At 37.4% G+C, this 19,312-nt stretch overlaps 3 protein-coding genes across 5 annotated transcripts; 1 reads left to right on the top strand and 2 right to left on the bottom strand.

Moving 5' to 3' along the window:
- The first annotated feature begins 1,649 nt into the window (after window positions 1-1,649).
- On the top strand, window positions 1,650-3,162 carry LOC137720915 (GCN5-related N-acetyltransferase 10, chloroplastic). The gene is made up of 3 exons (XM_068460036.2): window positions 1,650-2,115; window positions 2,399-2,451; window positions 2,551-3,162. Exons 1-3 carry the CDS (start codon window positions 1,696-1,698, stop codon window positions 2,939-2,941), a joined length of 864 nt encoding a protein of 287 aa, XP_068316137.1. The 5' UTR covers window positions 1,650-1,695; the 3' UTR covers window positions 2,942-3,162.
- Window positions 3,066-10,416, bottom strand: SDG29 (SET domain group 29). The gene is made up of 23 exons (XM_068460035.2): window positions 8,676-10,416; window positions 8,508-8,563; window positions 8,234-8,423; window positions 7,761-7,889; window positions 7,558-7,626; window positions 7,387-7,455; window positions 7,192-7,283; window positions 7,010-7,102; window positions 6,701-6,836; window positions 6,496-6,601; window positions 6,317-6,416; window positions 6,054-6,178; window positions 5,791-5,936; window positions 5,279-5,383; window positions 5,097-5,161; window positions 4,766-4,991; window positions 4,540-4,626; window positions 4,370-4,426; window positions 4,210-4,299; window positions 3,995-4,081; window positions 3,742-3,816; window positions 3,493-3,593; window positions 3,066-3,371 (listed from the first exon to the last, which is right to left on the bottom strand). Exons 1-23 carry the CDS (start codon window positions 9,627-9,629, stop codon window positions 3,281-3,283), a joined length of 3,249 nt encoding a protein of 1,082 aa, XP_068316136.2. The 5' UTR covers window positions 9,630-10,416; the 3' UTR covers window positions 3,066-3,280.
- Window positions 10,417-13,338: 2,922 nt separating this feature from the next.
- Window positions 13,339-16,584, bottom strand: LOC137720894 (CCT motif family protein). Of its 3 annotated transcripts, none has more exons than XR_011066593.2 (4): window positions 16,281-16,584; window positions 14,813-15,310; window positions 14,176-14,360; window positions 13,339-13,759 (listed from the first exon to the last, which is right to left on the bottom strand). XR_011066593.2 is itself a non-coding variant. In XM_068460015.2 (4 exons), exons 1-4 carry the CDS (start codon window positions 16,383-16,385, stop codon window positions 13,670-13,672), a joined length of 840 nt encoding a protein of 279 aa, XP_068316116.2. In that variant the 5' UTR covers window positions 16,386-16,584; the 3' UTR covers window positions 13,339-13,669. The 3 variants fall into 3 exon arrangements, 2 of the variants coding, with proteins under 2 accessions (XP_068316116.2, XP_068316117.2); XM_068460015.2 differs by having other exon boundaries at window positions 14,176-14,322; XM_068460016.2 differs by having other exon boundaries at window positions 14,176-14,322; window positions 14,891-15,310; window positions 16,281-16,576.
- Between the last annotated feature and the right edge of the window lie 2,728 nt (window positions 16,585-19,312).

The raw sequence follows: 19,312 nt of genomic DNA, 5'->3' as shown, positions 1-19,312 counted from the left end.
ATGCCGAAGGACAAAGTCAAGAAAGTCAAGGGATCGACCAAGAACTCTCTGAAGACGAAAGAACCAATTGGTAGTCCTTCCACGCCACCGAAATATCACGACTTGCCTGACGAATTCAAGAGAGAAATTGCAAGGTTGGAGGGGACTAGGCTGAGCTTGGTGATACAGAAGCCATTGACTATGACTGATGTAAATCAGAACGACAACAGGCTGTCAATGCCTGAAGCTCAAATCGTATCAATGGATTTCTTGGAAGGTGCAGAGAAGGAGTGGCTTAAGGAAAATCAAACAATGCCGGTTCAGTTGATAGACCCTGGTCTTGTAAAAGGAGGTATAAACTTGAGACGGTGGCACATGAAAAAGAAACCGGAGAAAAATAGCAGCAAACCGGAGAAAAATGGCAGCAAAATCTATGTGTTGAGAACTCAATGGGGTGCGGTTGCTAAGAGGAATAAACTCAAACCAGGTCAGCTTGTTCAGGTTTGGTCGTTCCGGGTTAATGGAAATCTTTACTTGGCTTTGGTCTTGGTTAAGGAGAGTCGCGGTGAAGGTGATCATAAGGAGAGCGATGGCTGCCATAGCGGGGGTAAGAGTGGTGTTGTTGAGGGTGAAACTAGTGGCAGTAGTACTGGTATTGGTGGTAGCGGAGGAGTAAGTGAGATAATGGAAGAAAAGAAGGATGACAACAATGGGAATGCTAGTGGGGCAAGTACTGTGACCAATGGGTCGGACCATGCAAGTCCCAACCCTAGTGAGGACCATGCAAGTCCCAACCGTAGCGGAAGCAGGAAAGAAGATGCGGACGTGGAACCTAAACTCTAAACCCTAAACTGTAAACTCACACGCTAAAAGATAAAACGTTTTTGTAAATCCCTTAAATGTATGCCATTAATTTTTCGGAACAAAATTTTGTATTTCTTTGATATTAAGATTTTTTTGCTGCACCATATCACTTTGTTTCCCCTCAATACTTGGGAATTAGTACTATATAGTCCACTGATGAGTTTTTTATGGTGCAAGTGCATTGAAATTAGTTCAGTCCGAAAGAAGAAAATCTTGATTTTACTTGTTAGGTCAACATTTAAATTTTGTTATGTACACGAAATAAAATTAAACATACTTGGAGAGGCAGCACCTTATGTCCAACAATCCAATACAACCAGAAAAAATAGGGTGTTCTACCTTCAGATCACGTGTCTGTATAACCATCTACACAAGATCAAAATCTTTCTATATTGTGTATCCTACATAATCATTCATGATCACACTCATAAAAGAGTGCTACATACTGTTGGTCGGATACAAGAATTTCTTCTTGTTGATATCGTAATGATAAAAAAAATTAAAATAAAATAAAAAACAAAAACGATCTCAAACCAATAAGGCTCCCTACTTTGTAAAAATCAGAAGAAGAGAACGCTCATCATAAAAAATTATTTATACGCATTACCATTTTGATACTACCTGAAAACTAGTACCAATTAAAATGGTAATGCATAAAAATAATTTTCTACAAGTCCATGTGGGTGGGTAAAGTTGACCACGTGGATCATTATTTCTGGCCTAAACCAAGCAGAGAAATTAGGACCGCTCGTGTCCACAATATCTTATCTTTCCTCCTAACAATTTATCGTCACCGTCCCACAAATATAAAGGATCAGAAAATGAAGAATTCAGTGGCATATACTTTATGTAATGCAAGCTATTAAAAAAGCAGCAACCAAAAACCAAGCAGAAGATATGGCGCATCATTTGCTAGCGAGCTACCCCAACATATCAGGAAAACTCAGCAAAGAAATTTCACCATATGGATTTACTCCTTCTAGACCAGCTAATATTTTTAGGACAAGTAGTTCATCTTCTTCTTCAGTGCAATGCAGCAGCAGCAACAGTTCGACGTCGTCGACCAATCGGGAAGAAGTAGGGTTTGTGGGGAGTGGGAAGTTTGGTATTGACAGAAAGGGAGAGTTCAAGTATTTGGTGAGTGAGTTTGGTTGGAAGGTCAGGAGTTTGTTCAGAAACGGGGATGAGGTGAGGAAGGCAGCTTATGTTCAAGCTGAAGCATTTCATGAACCTGTATTTCTCTTTGATGATTTCTTCTTCACCTTCTTCCAGGTTTTTCTTATATCCTCTACTTTTTTATATAAGCGATATTTTACTTTAAACGTTGTTTTTATTAATGAAAATAAAATATTTTACTTTATAAATTTAAAATGATCTAAAGTGCGAGAGAGAGATTTAAACTCGGATGCATAGGAACCATATTTGCTTTAATCCTTTAACGAAAATGACTACGCTCATGTCTGTTAATATTCTTTCTTGTTTTTTGGATACTCTTCAAATTTCATCATCATATATGGTCATAAGTTTTAGTTTAATTTGGTTTCTGCAAATACAGGCTGAAGTGCTTTCTGGGCTTGTATATAAACTTAGGAATTCACCCCCAGATAGGTAAACAATTTTATTTGAAAATTGCAATGTACATTGTCATATGTATTATTTAGCGTAATAATTATGCGTTTTTATGGTATCTCATTAATAATTCAACAGATACGCTTGTTTAGTTGCTGAGTCTACCCCTGAAACTTCCGAGTCACAAGAACTTGTGGGAGTTGCGGACATCACGGCATCGAGGGACCAGGCCGTCCTTCTGCATCTCCCATCTAGGGCACCGGAATATCTTTACGTGTCCGGCATTGCTGTTTTGAAGAGTTTCAGGAGGAAGAAAATAGCAACCGTTCTGCTAAAAGCGTGTGATGCGCTCTCGGTCGAATGGGGTTTCGAGTATCTTGCCCTCCGGGCATATGAAGACGATTACGGCGCTCGCCAATTGTACTCGAACGCAGGCTACCAAGTTGTCTCCAGCGATCCTCCATGGCTGAGTACTTGGATTGGACGGAAACGCCGTGTTCTGATGGTCAAACACTCTACTAAGACATGATACGTTAGATCATTGTGTGTTTGCAACGTAAAGGTAGCGATTTTTAACGAGAAGTGTTAAAATCGCTAGTCATAAATGACGAACTCATACCATCGCTAACAAAGAAAGAACGACGAAGTTCGAATAGCCGGCAAAAACTACGAGCTTTTATAGTTTTATTGAGCTAAGAAGTTTGTCCAAAGAAAAAATAAAATTAAAATACAATATTCCTTTTTTCTGCTCTTTTTTTTTTTTTACCTTGGGCAAAATTACAAATTTGGTATATGGACTGGAGGGTTAGTTGTTCCTTGCGGAGAAACAATGGCTGTGCAAGTGAGGGCGTATATATCCATCATCCTACTAATTCATGAATTTCCGACAGTTGGGAGCTTTACATAGACACGGGACTTTGAATTCGTCAGGCTCGTTAGGATCAAACAAGTAATCGTACCTGCCAGAGGCAACAACGGAATATGCAGCAGCGTTAAGCTAATAGCTTCCTCGTAAGGAACTGAGAGACGGTGAGAGAGAGAGAGAGAGAGAGAGAGAGAGAGAGTGAGAGAGATACATACGTTAGCTCATCGCCGCAAGTTACATCAGCCTTTGCAATAAGTACAATCCGGCTTTCTTCATGACCCACACTCATGATCCTCGCATAGCAATTCGGCATGCACTGTAGTAAAGATAGCCAACAACAATAAATCCGTAAAGACAAGTCACGGAAACAAACTGACAACAAGTAGATGATTGAATCTATTGAAGAAATGTGGAGGAGCAAATCATGTACGGATAGCACCCTAACATTTATCAGAATGACTTACCGAATGGTTGATCAGGCGTGCTATATTTCCTTTATCAGTGGCATCTACAACCACTTCTTCACTGATCTTAAACAACTGCAGAGTAAACATGAGCCATGAGAAAAGAAGCAAAAACGGAAAGAAAAAGGAATGCAAAGCATTTAAGAGCTGAAATTCTAGCTGGAAACAGAACTTGGGAAACACGGGGCATGAGAGATAAATAGAGCCAATTTTGAAGGTAATAATTACACCACTTGAAAAGAATTCAACTCACATAACAGTCTTTGCCTTCTGATCTATACCGTGTCTCCCTAAGATCTGCAACACTACGTCTCACCTGTTCACCACGATATTCAAGAACCTGAAACAGACGTATGCTTCTTAGTACATTCTGTTTTCAACATAGTGGATTAACTTCTCAAGATACAAGAGCTTTTACACTTAATGAAGGGAAATGATTTGAAAAGACAACGTTCAAATTCCATATACCATTTCTCCTTCTTGTATGTCTCTACGGGCAAAGAGACCCCATCCATGTATCCCAGATTTACCAAAGCAAACACGATCATGTTCTGTTCTCTGCATTCATGCACATATAGTAAGAAAATCGAACATTGAATATTGAATGAGAAACGAGGACGATACTTGCCTGTAAATGTTGTAGCCGTTCCCTAAAAGACGAAAAAGTTGGACGATCCTCTACTACCTATTGAAAAAAAAAAAAAAAAAAAAAAGGTCAATTTGAGATTAGTTTATTTTAAATCCCATATAAAAGGGGAAATACTATTTCATCAAACTCTGAAAAGGCAAAAAAGTTACTCTGAATGTGTTCAAACTTCGAATTGCTTCCAAGGGATGATGGGAAAGTCCCTTCACATGGTGGGCAACGGTTTCTTCTTCTGCTCTCTAGAATCGGAGAAAAAAAAAACAGTGAGAAAAGATCAAGCTAATTACATATCTAATAATTCAACAATCTAACCGCTTATGTCAACTGAGGATCACTATAATGTGTATGGACAGATAACTAGGCATCAAGGTAGAATACCTTCTTGTTATTTTTCAATCTAATGTACACCCGGCACCTTGCAGCAGATAATGGCTCGGGCTCGGACTCAGGCTCCATCGTTTCAACAGTCAAAACCTCTTCAAGCTTTGTTCTATTAGATGAAATTAACCTTGAACCAGGCTTCTTCTTATTTTGGAGAAGGCTTTTTGCTGAAAACACACCTAGAGGAGTCTGTATGATTAAAACCGTATCTGGATTTGGAGCCCTGCACGAACAATGAAAAACAGAAGAGTTGGGAGAAACTTACATATGTACAAGAAAACCAACAATTTGGGAGCAAATGGACATGAGACAATATGAGAACCCACACCTGTGGTAAGCACAATAAGAAACCATTTTTGTGGTCTGTTTTCCATTTTTCTCCAAACAATGCAACTGCATATTAAGAATGCACATACATATCACCAGATATACGAGTAATCTGATTCATAATGAGAAGGTGCCATAGATATGAATATAATGAGAACAAACAAAAAGCAATAAGATACTCACCTCCATGCGATAACCTGCCCTTGAGGCACACATTGCATGGTAATAAGTGGAACACTTGCAACATTGCGTGCATGAACCATGAATTTGCTTACAAATAACGCAAATCTGAAGCAGATGTGAACAACCCAAAAACCCTTAGATTGCATCCTCTAAATATTTCAGAGTTCAATCCGTAAGATAAAATTAAAAGAACAAACTAGACTCGCAACCAATGACATGATGCATTCTGGAACATTTCTAGATCCACTGTGTCAAAGTTATCACACAACTCAGTTCTTTATTCACTAATTATAGATAAGAAGGGTCAGGTGTCACTTTTTTTACATTACCATGTTTGTTACATTTAAGAATAGAAGTCTTCGAAAGAACAATGTCAATTTCAATCATATGATTAGATGTAATGTATAGTAACCTTATCCTGAGTTTGAATTGGAATAGCCAAAAAACAGTAACCTTATCCTGAGTTTGAAATGGAATAGCCAAAAAACAATATACGAGAACAAAGAACGCACCTTCACAAAAGAATTTGATGGAATACTCAAGATGCCAAGAGCAGGCTCCATCTTTTCATCACTTGCAAAAGAGACTTCAGGTCTGAACCAAGCACATGTAATATGAACCCACAATCCGTCAATATCAGTTGGCTTTAACGCACCTCCTGCAGGGGAAAAAGTAGATAAGCAAGATCAGATCAAAGACATGAGATCATGACAGCTAAGTGAAACCTGATGACATAGTGTATGACTCAACAAATCCACTCTAGCTAGAAACTTGCCTTTGACAGGACAGAGGCAACATTCTTGCTTGACTTTGGGTGTTTCACATGCTTTGCAGACCCACGAAGTGAAATCCCGAACATTTCTTGCTCCATAGCATTCTTGATGGACGGCTATCTGACATCTGATCAAAAAGAAACATTAAACATTGCCTGGTTTTCATGCCTTTATAACCCATGGGAGTCTCTAAGGGGCATCGCACAGTTGGTCCTCCAACATCACTGATTTGACAATGATAACTAATGAACTCTATTGATGATACCTATTGCAGATGATGATTTTGTTATAGTCCCAATCTTCAACCCATCTACATACAGCGCATCGTTCTGTTGTCCACTTGGCATGAACAGGTTCATACTTTTCTGTAATAGTAATCAAATAAATGCAGTTAATTTACATCAAATGTAGAATTATATGCATAAATATAGAAAACAAACTTACCTTGCAAAAAAGTAAGCAACTTCTGCTTTCGTTCTTTAATAGAAGGCCGTTTAGGGGGTTTAGAAGACACAAGAGCATTTTCATGATACTCTGCTAACTGCAACATCTGCAAAGTCAAGTGGGACTGCAATATGAGTATGATTCCCAAATTGAGATGCCATAGGCATACTATTGAACAATGGGGAGTAAACTCGAAGAATAGTACCCATTGTTCCAGTGGCAGTAAGGAACCTTTCACTCTGACACTAGTCCTCCAATTTCTCGATTTGGAACCTGTGTGTCGCTCCCATTCACTAAGTGCTTGCTTTTCTGCCCCACAGAATCCACACTTGCACACGACACTGAAACATAAGAAAGAAAATGTATATGAATAAGATGTCAAACCAAAGTAATAATCAAATTGACTTATTAAGGCAAAAAAAATTAACGGTTAAGTAATATGAATTTAACCACCAAGACTAACATCAATTATAAGTCCTAAGAAAAATGGAAAACCATTCATTCTTATGCTTACGAGTGAAGACTTGGAAAATAAATGCCTTCCACGCAGTTGCAGAGAACAGTAACCTTGTTAGGCAGCACCAATTGACCGTTATTTTTACTCCATCTGCATCAGAAACTCTATAATCAATAGGGACAAGTCGGTGAAATAATAAACACAATTCACTTATAAAATTAAAATTTGGATAAACTTACTTTGCATTTGGTTGCCCCCTTTCAGAATCTGATAATTCAAAATTAAACTTGACTTTGCATGTAGGGCAGTAGTAATCAGTGCCTCCCATGTTCTTCAAAGAGGAAATAACACAGTCAGGGAAGTCTAGAATCTCTTTAAACTAATTATGAATGAGAAAAACAAAGAAGTTGGGTAATTTAATATAATAGACGGACCTTAAAAACGTTGCTGGAAATTTTGTCACATTCTGCATGCACCCACACTTTACAACCATCACATCGGACCTACTCCCAAAGGAAATATATAACAATAAATTGACAATGAACTGCACTCTAAAAATAGGAAGTACAAATCACAAGCCAAGCATAGTTTGTAGGTTTCCTCACCCAACTTCCACTGTCTGAATCATTCCAAATCTTCTTGCATATCCCACAATAATGTTTCGATTTTACTAACTGCAATAAGAATGATGCAAGTATTGTCAACAATGCACAATATCCGGAACGCAGAGAAAACCTTCTTTTACTTTTATTAAGAACTGAATTTAAAACCAATAAATAACACCTAACACAAGGTAGGTCATACTAACCCTAGCACACAGTTTACAAAGATATTGGCCTCCGGGAGTTGGATCCTTCATTTTCTTTATCATTTTAAAAGGAACGTACATGCCGCAGCCTTCACAGGGTCGTATGTCTTTCTTCTTCCCATATACATCCTGCTCAAAGAAACCAAATTCAATACATTGGAAATAAAAAAGAGAAGTGTTTACTATTGCAGCAAAAACCTCCCCTTTTCAACAGCTGAGAGAAATAAGGAAAGAATATAATTTGAACCTAAGGTATATTTACACTGGATAGCCAAGCAAAGAAGCACAGTTCTGTAAACTTCTCAATAACTAAGCAAAGCAATAGCCAAACTTCCATTAGCAACCCCGTTCTGATGATATCAAAACTGTTTGAATTAATTTTTGGATGGTGTTTGAGAAATTCTATGTTCAATATTGTGTCCTAGAAACTACACAATTTAAAAGACAGGAAACAGTGCTCTAAGAGAACTTGCCTGGTCCAGGTCATGGTTTGAACCGGTAGCCTCTTGAACCTCTCTCTGTACAGAGTCATCATACATTGCTGCCATATTTATATCCGCTATCAACTTTTCTGTAAACCCTTGTTCCACCAAAAATGCCTCCTCAATTGCCATCTGGAATTCACAGGGCTCGCAGTTGTTCAATTCAGGCTGCTCCTGGAACCTATATCAAGCAAAATGTTACATAACGACAAAGCGGTTACTACATTGCAATTCAAAAATTTATGAAACAACAATAGCCACACACCTGTCCACATAGTCCATAAAGGGAAAAATCTTCCCACGTTCAACCCAAGCATAATCCTGCTCAAGATGATATGAAATCTTATAACAAAATGCCACACTCTTCCAAACATGAAAACATCACAAGTTCATAAAAACAGATGAACTCCGTACGGAAAGTAATAATTCATACCCGTTGATTCCCATTCCCAGAGTATCCAAAGAACATCACACAAGCTGCTTCGGGTATGCAAGACCTCAAAACAAGCTCAGGCGCTTGCGACATTGGATCAATGACAATGGCAGGCCAGAAAGGCTCCTTTTTCCCTGGCATTGCCCACACTATATCGCCTGAATAGAAGTCTTCAGGTCCATACAAGCCATCTTTCCTCTCACCATTCTCCTTTGCAGCCCTCACAGTCTCCACTAAACCATTTCCTTCATCTATTTCCACAACTGCACACTTGTCATCGTCACCCAATTGCTCATGCATTGACGAGAGTGTGCTTGGTGAGCTCGAATACTTCCTAATGTCGAAACTCTTAAATGGCACACTCCCCTCAACTTCCTCCTCTTCATCTTCTTCACACAAAGCTGAATACTTCTTACTGTTATATCCAATTCTATCCACATTTCGCATCTTTTTCGTATTTTGGATAACTAATTTCTGGGCTTTAAAGCTAGGTTTCTCCTTTTTACATTCAATCTCCTCATCTACATTATAATCTCTTAAACTAGTCTTACTTTCTTTCTTCCAATTCTCAATTACCGAATCATTAAACCGAGAAGGAAGTACCTGAACTCGGCCTCGCGACGTCCTCACCAGCGGCGGCCGCGAAACCTCCGTCTTCGCTGTGGTGGCTGACTCTCTGTTCTTCGATTTCGACTCATCCTCGGGGGAGCAGGAGACTTTGGTGCACCACGAAGCAGAGAACCCCGGCTCGGCGGCACCGACCGAGCCCAGCAAGCCGTGGAGGCTGACGGGGATAATACTGGCGGCGACCTCGCCAAGCAGACTGAGAGGATAATAACCATTCGTCTTCCTCTTCTTCCTGCCCGAGTTATCGTCGTCCTCACCCGGTGACTCGCCGAGTTTGCACCGTTTCAGACTCGGCATTTGGGATTTGAGATTCTTCTTGATAATCATTGTATAAAAAAATGCAAAATTCAGAGGCCCCACGAATCGATGAATCCCATAAACCCAAAAGAGTAAATATTTTCACTTCAACATTAACACCCACAAAACCCTTTTGATTTCATCAAAAACCCAATTCCCAAATCTCCTATAAACCCTAATTCCCAATTGGGTTTCCCCAAACAGAGTAATTGAAACGATTCCCGCTACAAATTTTTTTCTTTCTCTGGAAACAAACAGAAAATTGGGAGAGAAACAGAGCAGAAAGAATGCTCGAGAATTAGACGAAAAGGATCGAAATTGAGAAGAAAAAAGTTGGATTGGGAAATAGGGATCGATCTATCCAGGAAGTTTCTTCCTAACTGCTTCAGAGCGCAGAGAGATATGAAAAGAGAGACAGAAGAGAGAGAAAATCAAATTGTTGTAATTGTAGTGTAATTATGTTAAGCAGCCGAAGGAAAACAGTAAAATTCGAGACCTGGAAATTTTTCTCTTTTTAGAGAGCGAGAGAGAGAGAGGAAGCGGGGAGTTAGAGAGAGAGAAGGGGGTCGGCGTTATCTTTCCAAAGCGTTATATTGGGGGAGGGGGGGGGAGAGAGAGAGAGAGAGTGGCTAACGTGCGCCTGACGCGTATAGAGCGCAATTCTTCCTGGCAAGGTCATGAGAGAGAGAGCATGGTCGTCATGGACAATCTGGTAATATAGTAACATTCATCGGGCGTGTTCTTTTGTTTTCGTGATTGTTTTTGCAGATTTAATTCGAGGTTGTTTCGTTTTAGAAAATTTCGTTGCAGAGGCCAAAACATGTCGCAACGTTTTTGTGTTCCAAGAAAGTTGGGAACTTTATATCCGAAACAAAAGTGTTGGCATCGAATCCAAGTTCAATGTTTTTCGTTTTGTTTCGATTCGCGTTAGTCGAACGTTAAATCGACCGAACTCAAAAAATTTGCAAACTTTAGTACGATGGTTTGTTTGGTCGATTGATGTTTGTTGGATTTTGGTGGTGGTCACCGGAGCATGGCGGCAGGCATAGGTACAGTTTTTAAATTTCTTCAACTTTTTTGGGGGGTATGATAGTTTGAAGCTCCACCAATGGAAATCTAGAATTTTCCCACCAATTTCATTTTGGTGGGGTTAATTTGGGTATTTTGCTCTCAAAGAGTTTCATGTTGGTTGCCCTGCTAACAGGTCAATATTAATACGACGACGTCTGTGTAAAATTAATTTTAATTTTTTTTCTTCTTATGTTTAATTAGGAATTTAGTACAACCTTTGGAAATTAATCATCTGCGAGCCCTGGAAAAGGAAAAAAATTGATAACTTTGAAGTTGTCGGGGGACGGAGATGGCCATGGGGATCGGAGATGGCCTCTCTCAAATTATTTATTGTTTTTGCGGTACAGAGAAAATAAAATTTGCTAAAAAGTGTGGTTTGGTGTGGTGGTGTTGGGTTGAAACTAACATGTTTCTGAAATTGAATAGCATCATGGCCTCCCTCTGTTTTCGATTGGCTACCCAACTATAGCGGATATGGGATCTTACTAACCCGAGAGCTTAAGAACGCATTTTGTGTAATTTTGCTCAAAAAGTGAACAGACCTAGATCAATATAATTTTATCTGACTAGACTTTATGCAGAGAGTCAATCACTTTAATGATCTGTAATCCAAGTCTACACTAATAGGCTCGTCGGCCTCTCTTTGTTTTTATGCCCAAATGAAAGTTGACATATTCCTTCAAATTTTTCGATAAGTTTTTTCTTGGTTCAATCGATGGATAGCTCGTGAGAGAGTGGTGAGGTATTTTTTCCAACATTTTTATATTGTGGGTTATGTTGCAAAGGTGGGTGTTTGTATTTTGAGATTGGTCGTGCTTTTAGATGGATGGGTTTTTGAAAATATGAACAAAGTTTGGTGATTTCGTGTAGAGATTCACCCACCTCCCACTTCAATTTTTTGGGAGGTCAACGTCAACCTGCAAGCACAAGATAATCGCCAAGCAATGTTTTTGGGGTTCAATTTACGAAGTAAAGGATTAGACACGAAGAAAATCTTGTGAGAAATGTAGCTTGCGCCGCCACCCATACGGGCGTACGCAACTTCTTTCTTCCACGAAGCTTTGGTGGTTATGGTGTTTCAACATAGAGATGGAGCCGGAAGAATTCTGTTCCAAGACTTTAGGAAATGTTACTAAAATTGGACACCAAAAAAGTTCGACAGCAGCAGCTTATGTTATGTTTGTGGGTCCATCTCTATCCCATGTTTTTGGAAGTTAAATTTTGGAACACACTTTCGACTGTACTTGTTCGGTTTGCATGGAGTTGTATGAGAAACTGGAACTGAATAGTTGGGAGTGGTAGGTAAGAACTAGGAGGGTTGCAACAGGACGACAGCGGCCGGAGCAAGGAGGTGGTGACATGGCCGCGCGATCTCTCCTCCATTTTTAAGATGCGATCTGATTTTATTTGGATGAGTGGCATGTGAAGTTGTGAACTATGGATCGCCGTCAACGGACCTCGCCATACTTAACGAGGGTCGTCGTCCTTGCATTGGTAGGGTTGTCATACAAGAGAGTTCTCTTGCAAAAGTGAAACTAATATAAAGTCGGATGAGATCAAGATATAAAAAATTTGTTATTCTATAAAATTGATCAAATCACTCGCGTTGTTAGGCAGTCTGATCGAAGATTTTCTCGTAGTGGAGAAACCTATTGGTACTATTAGGAATATTTTCCGGTTGAGGAGAAAAACCCAACTGGTAGAAGTTGAAGCTGCGGAGGAGAGACTACTTATTTTTTCAGTTTTTTTGGGCTCCAGGAATCAGCACGCTTTGGGCCTCCCTCACATCTGGGCTGGCCTGCAGTATATTTGTGAGGCCCAGGCGAATCTGGAAGTGATGATCGATGGAACAGAAGCAAAGCATAAGTGTTTAAAAAGTTCTTGGCGAATCGATCGAAGGCTGGCAGAGAAATCCTCTCGCGCTTCCTATTTTGTTTTTTGTGTTCTATATGGTTGGGTTTCGTACTTCTTAGTTGGATTCTGTGCTTGATGGATAAATTTTTGATAATTTACTTATTTTTTTAGGGTACGTATTTGATTTCCTTACCTATTAGGATTTTGAATTTACTTCTAATTAGGATTAAAATTCTCATTGCTTATTGAAATTTAAGTCCTATGCACTGTTAATAGGACCTTAAGATTTCTCTTTTTTGGTTTTGGGGTGGAATTCACTACTTGAAATTACGAGTATGTGGCAAATTTGTGGCTTATTTGAGTGGCAAATTAGTGAAAGCCAATTTGTGAGTTTGAAAGTTTAAGAACAATTTAGGAGAATCCTCTTCGTTTGTTATAGGTTCTCTACTCATTTGGTTTAGTATCTTTGGGTCAGTTAGACTGTATGACTCAAGCCCCATTTCGAGATTGTCTTTTCACCATGTTATTCTTTGGTTTGAAATATTATTTGAACACAAGACATAGTAGGTTGAAGAGAAAGACTCTATCTACCATAACAATCCATCACTAATAAATATACAAAAGAAAACTAAAATTAAACCGGAAACTGCTTTGGTTCTATACATAATCCCATCAAATTACTTCAATAGTTAATATTTTATTCAATGGTAAATGCTTATAAGGGGCAAAAAACATGAAACCAACCAAACTGGATTGTATTCTCACTAGCAAATAACATGCACAAGAAAAGATTACAGCAGTGGAAGAGAGGGACTAGAAAAGATTGCCATTTTATAACATGTAACATGAACAAGTACAACTGTTTGCTTCCCCGCCCCGATTATTCCACATACATACGTATTTACATCCGTTCGTAGATTGGCCGTGTACATACGTAGGTCTAGAGAAGATGATAGTACAGCAGATGATATAAGAGATCAAACACCTAGCAGAGGAGGATTTTAGGGGGTCTAGTTTATTGATGAGCAATACCTAAACTGACTACACTACTACTACTACTACTGATCTCCTCTTTCATCGCATCATCGTTGACCTGGCTACTTCATTTCTACGTTCATTATTTTATCATATGTATAAGTTAACAGTTATAGCCTCTTGGCATACGATTCTTCGGTCTTGGCAAACCTTCCCCGGATCCTTGGCTGGTTGTCTGCAAGAGCCTTCCTGCATGCGTACTGAAACGAAAGCATTTAATCAGTTTCCTACCTACTGCAACGTATGAGCTCAAGGGCCGAATCCAGTAAATTGGAAGTATATAAGAAAGTGCTTCAATCGACATGAGATGCTATAATAGTTAAAGTATGGATATGCAGCATTTTTTAATCTAAGCTATTAAACGGGACTGAAAATCATCCACTCATATAAAGCGAACAACCAACCCTGTTTCAACAGCCTCGAGTGTTTAATCACAAAGGTCAATCAGAAAAGGTGAAATGTTTGTAAGATCATTGTCAAATACTGCAAATGTTGCTTCAGTACATAGCTATGCAGGAATTTTGGCTCTATATCTCAATCTGTTGTGTTTCCATTCAATTATTTACACAGTATTATAGAAGTGAGTCCACAGAAACAACATTGATCAGGATTTTACCTTGATTTTCCTGCCGAAGTTCCTCTTTGTCTTCTTGTTGCGGTATCTTGAAAGCTTTTCCATGCGTTCCTCACTGCTGTAGTTGCTGATAACTATGGGCCGCTCTAGGGAGGACTGGATGAGGCTTGTGTTACTGTTACCGAGAGTCTGTCATAAAAACTCAGTATCAATGACCTAGTCCCATCCTGTGGAAATGGCCAGACATGTCTAAAAATTTCTCAGTCCAACAGTCTTTGTTACAAAGCCAATAATCGCTTATTGATTAATTCAAATAAATGAATTATCAATCGGTCCAAATAACTCCTAGATTTGTAGACGTGGGGTCAAGAGATTCACAGACATCGGTTGCACAAATGCATCAATCTCTCAGCTGGAAAATGTTTGCTTAGTTCTCTTAGGCATTGCATTGTTTAATAGACCGAAGAATGGTAAGGAATGGGGTTCATTTCGTTATAGACGGTCTAAAGGCTATGAGAGAAGGATTTAAATCATTGTTTTGTATGACCTTTTAATTCATAACCTCTTCTCAACCGAATCGTTGTTGTGTAGATAGGTAATATTTTAGTTCTTGTAAGAATATGAATATTTTCAAACCTAAGATATATAGCATAAAATAACTAAACTAACTATATCTGACCTTAATATCACCTTCACTGTATGCTCGACGAATCCCATAAGCACTCAAATCCATTCCAGGAAAATCCAGAAAACTTGCCTTCGTTGAAGTTCCGTGCATCCAGTCCATTGAGGTTAAACATCCTGAGCTCACACTCTTCTGGAATGACACGTTGCGAGGCAGTTTGTTTTCCTGAATATGATTTCCATCCACTGTCAAAACAGAAATTTTGATATCTACGGCCTCAGAAAGTGGTGCTCCTATCGCATCTTTCCCCAAAAGATCCTTGTCATAGAAGACATCATTCAAAAGCTGCTCGCTTTGAAGTGATTCAAGGTCTGCAACCTTGAGTCCTTGAGAGGAGGTGACATCTTCGCCGCTAGATATCATTGAAATGACTGCTGTCATGGGATCAAGGCCAATGGCCGGTTCTTCGATGATAGGCTCTGGAGCTTTGAACAGATCCCATTCTCCTCCCAGGTCATATTCCGAGATCATCGAGGCCTCGGAGAAGCAATTCTGCATTAGACAAAGAAAGAACCGAACTTCAGACCTAAACTAACATCAAAGTGATTGTGGCAACACCTAAAATTTCAGACCAAAACAAAGAAAGAGGAAAAGTTGGCAAGCTCTCAACTTTATGAAACTCACTAATAGTTGGGGACCAAAGCAATCACTACTGCTCAAAGTTTCATACAAATTTTACTGCAAAGTAATTCTTTGAACACATAAGTTACAGTTCCATGAAGATTCAACTTTTTTACTTTTTAACACCAAAGTGAAAAAAACAAAGTCAGTCTTTTCCTTTTTAGCATTCAGATTGCATTTAGAGGAAAAGAAAGCTTTTTCCTTCTTTATCCAGCACATAAAGCAAAGTCCAGCTGTTCCATCGCATGCCCTGATGAAATAAAAACAAGACTGTACAGACCAAGATATTTTTATTCTCCTTTTCTTTTTCCAATTTTGTTTTTTCTGGAAACACAGAAACAGTGTTTTGGATTGAAATTTATGATTAAAATTTGACATTTGTGCCTTGTTTTGATTGTTACATCTTCCAACTTTACTTACAATTAGTCAGAGAAATTAACAATTTTCTCACTTTCCCACTTCCTAACTTTAATTCCCCAAATTTGGCATTTTCCCACTGGTTTTCTCAGCAACCAAACAGGGAATTATGTGAAAAATCAAACCAATGAACATAAATATATGCCAAAGACTTGAACTTTGAGCTTCTTTGGTTCTGACAAACAATGAATCCATAAATAGTCCCCATTTTCTCGAGATTAGAGGTTTGTTGATGGTATCATACAGAGTACACAGCAGATCACAAGAGAGCAACCCAAATTCACAGACTTTCTACTAATTCAGCTAAAACCCATCTCAGAATAATCAATTCAATGCAGATCATGCAAATCTATGAGAAAAACCAAACAAGTGCATATATTTGTTTGTAGAGAAAGAGAGAGAGAGAGAGAGAGAATATGGGTACCATTGGAGCATTTGACTTTTGGCCTCTGCAGAACTCCTCCAGCTGCTGGAAATCTTGAGAAAAGTTTTGGAAATATGGGAACAAAAGCCCAGTTTCTGCATACATTCTCACAAGAGAACCCAGAAAACAGAGCTAACAGAAATCACACCGAAATGACTGCAACAGAGCAGACAAAAATTTCTAGAGAGAGAAAGAAGGAAGGAAAAATGAGTCTAGGTTGGTTTGGGTTTTGGAGATTACAATTTATAAGTTGAGAAGGAGGAGGGAGAGAGAATGTGGAGAGAGAATTTATATAAATAATTATTGAGTGGGGGGAGTGGTAATATTGGGAGAGTGATGATGATATCATATAGTAAAGGACAAATTAAAGAAAAGGACACAATTATTTTTATAATGCAGTGTCCCCTTGTATTTTATCATGCGCCCTTTTTAATATTTATTTTTTACTATTTAAAATATCTATTTAAATATTATTTTAATTGCAGATATATGCTATTTGTGTTTATTAATTTATTGCAATTTGCAAGATATGCTATTTGTGTTTATTAATTTATTGCAATTTGCAAGAGAGTGAGGGTGAATTGCACCAGGCCAAAAAACTCTCTTGAGATGTTTGTGGACTGGACTGTTTGGTTCTTGGAAGTTGGAAAGATCATCCTAATTAATTTCCAATTTGGCAATTTGGCAATCTCAACTTCAAGTTCATTGCATTTGGAGTTCAATGTAGAACTCAATTTAAGGATTTAACTTCACTGATGCTTACATCCAATTTTGGTTGGACACATGTTCTATTTTTTATTAAAATTAGGACCAAATTTAGCTTAATTCTTTTAGCTCAATTCCCCTTAATACTTTGATTGGAGACTAATTTTATCAAATTTAAGGTTGAATGTGACTTTATAACTCTTGGCTAGAGATGGCCAAAGTTACATAAAGCTATAGTGGATTAGTCCCCACTCTCCAGTTATTAGCTACAAAATTTAATTAACTTTTCAAATCGTAGGTGGGAATCACTTGCCAAAAAGATATTGAGTGGGAGCTCCTTTTTTTGTTTCCTTTTTCCTAATTAAGGTTGTATTTTATTTGCTTTGCTTTGTTTTTACAAGTCTTATGACACACCAATATACAAAATTAACATTGTTGTGATTGTGTTGCAAACGACACATCATCTCAAAGTTCTTGTTTTGTGAATGCCTTCAAGTTACAATTTGAAAGGTCATAAACACTTGAAAAAAACTTTACATGTTTAATTATTTTTCAGGTAAATTGCACTTTTGGTTATGTGTTTTGCTTCGATTTCAACTTTGTTCATTGTGTTTTCTTCAGCAATTTTGGTCATTATGTTTTGCTTTGATTTCATCCTTGTTCAATGTGGTAAAAACAATCCACTTGTTTTTTGTAAAAACTGTTGGGGGATTGAAAGACCACCTTACAGACTCTCTAAAACTAACTCTAATTTTGTGTTTATTTTATCGTTAAATATTAAAGTTGATATCATTTTTAAGGTTATAATTTCAAATGTATAAAACAAATAGATGGTGTAGATAATATAATATATTCATGATGAATTGTTCATTTATTTAATACGTTTGAAGAATTAAATGATCTTCAATTCAATTAATTTTTTTGTGGGATTGATCTTAATGAAGAGTAATAAATTAAATGGTTTCAATCATTCATTTTATTTAATCAAGATATCTTATTAGCAAATGAGATAATATGTACGTCGTATTATCCTATTTAATACGTTTGAAGGATTAAATGATCTTCAATTCAAATATTTTTTTTTTTTTTTTTGTAGGATTGATCTTAATGAAGAGTAATAAATTAAATGGTTTCAATCATTCATTTTATTTAGTCAAGATATCTTATTAGAAAATGAGAGAATATGTTCGTCGTATTATCCTATTTAATACATTTGAAGGATTAAATGATCTTCAATTCAAATAATTTTTTTTTTGTAGGATTGATCTTAATGAAGAGTAGTAAATTAAACGTTTCAATCATTCATTTTATTTAATCAAGATCTCTTATTTGCATATGAGAGAATATGTACGCCGTATTATCCTATTTTTAATCATGGACAAAGAGTTGATTACAAATTTTCCCATACATAAAACGAAAACAATATTATTTGAAAATACACAACAAAAGCCCATACACATGCAACCATATATTGTTGGATACACATAACGAGATATACAGTACACTTGTAGGTAAGGTTATGTGCTCAATGCTCAACCATATGTAAGCTCATCAAAGTCACTATCGATCTGATAGATTGAAAATAGTTCACTAAATTTGGATCGACGAAAAGTTTGAAAGAAAGAGTAGTCGCTTGAGCTAATAATAAATATATATATATAATAGAAAGGTAGTCTTGGGATTAGCTAGCCAGTGTCACATAATCGACTAGTTTTGCCTGTAATTATTGACATTTGATTTAGATATGTGCGAGGACAGAATATAATACTGTTGTAAAAACACAAATATCAGCACTAGCTTATCAACCCAGGATGTTATCATAATGTGTTGAAAAATAGGGAAAGAGGACAAACAATTTTACGTTGAATAATACTAGATACATCAATTTGTTAGATTATATTTGCAAACTATATAAAGTATCACTAATAGCAAATAAGTACGTTAATCAACAATTAAATAATAATGCAATCATAAAAAATCACGTCATATAGTTTACTAAATATGATTTAAATAGATTGTCTATTTAGCATTACCCTTTCCACGTTTTATGCATATATTGTATAGACTGTGAGGTGAGAGATTTGGTTTTAAGCCACACAATAAGTTAGTCATAATAGTCTGATATTGAACTCGTCATTCACAATAGTCGAATTTAAAATTTTCTACTTATAAATAAAAAAGAATATCATTAGATTGTAGTCAATGCCAAACAAGTTAAGTATAGTAGTTCCAAGCATAAAATATGTCATCTAATATTGAAGCCAACAGTCATCGGACAATATATAAATTGTTAGGAAAATGACTTATTAGCTGTAAAACTAAAAGGT

The sequence above is a fragment of the Pyrus communis genome, chromosome 1, assembly GCF_041283825.1.
Source record: "Pyrus communis isolate YQ-2024b chromosome 1, ASM4128382v1, whole genome shotgun sequence".
In the NCBI taxonomy this organism is placed as follows: Eukaryota; Viridiplantae; Streptophyta; class Magnoliopsida; order Rosales; family Rosaceae; genus Pyrus; species Pyrus communis.
The sequence above is the reverse complement of the archived record's forward strand: the minus strand, read 5'-3'. Positions and strand labels throughout refer to the sequence as shown.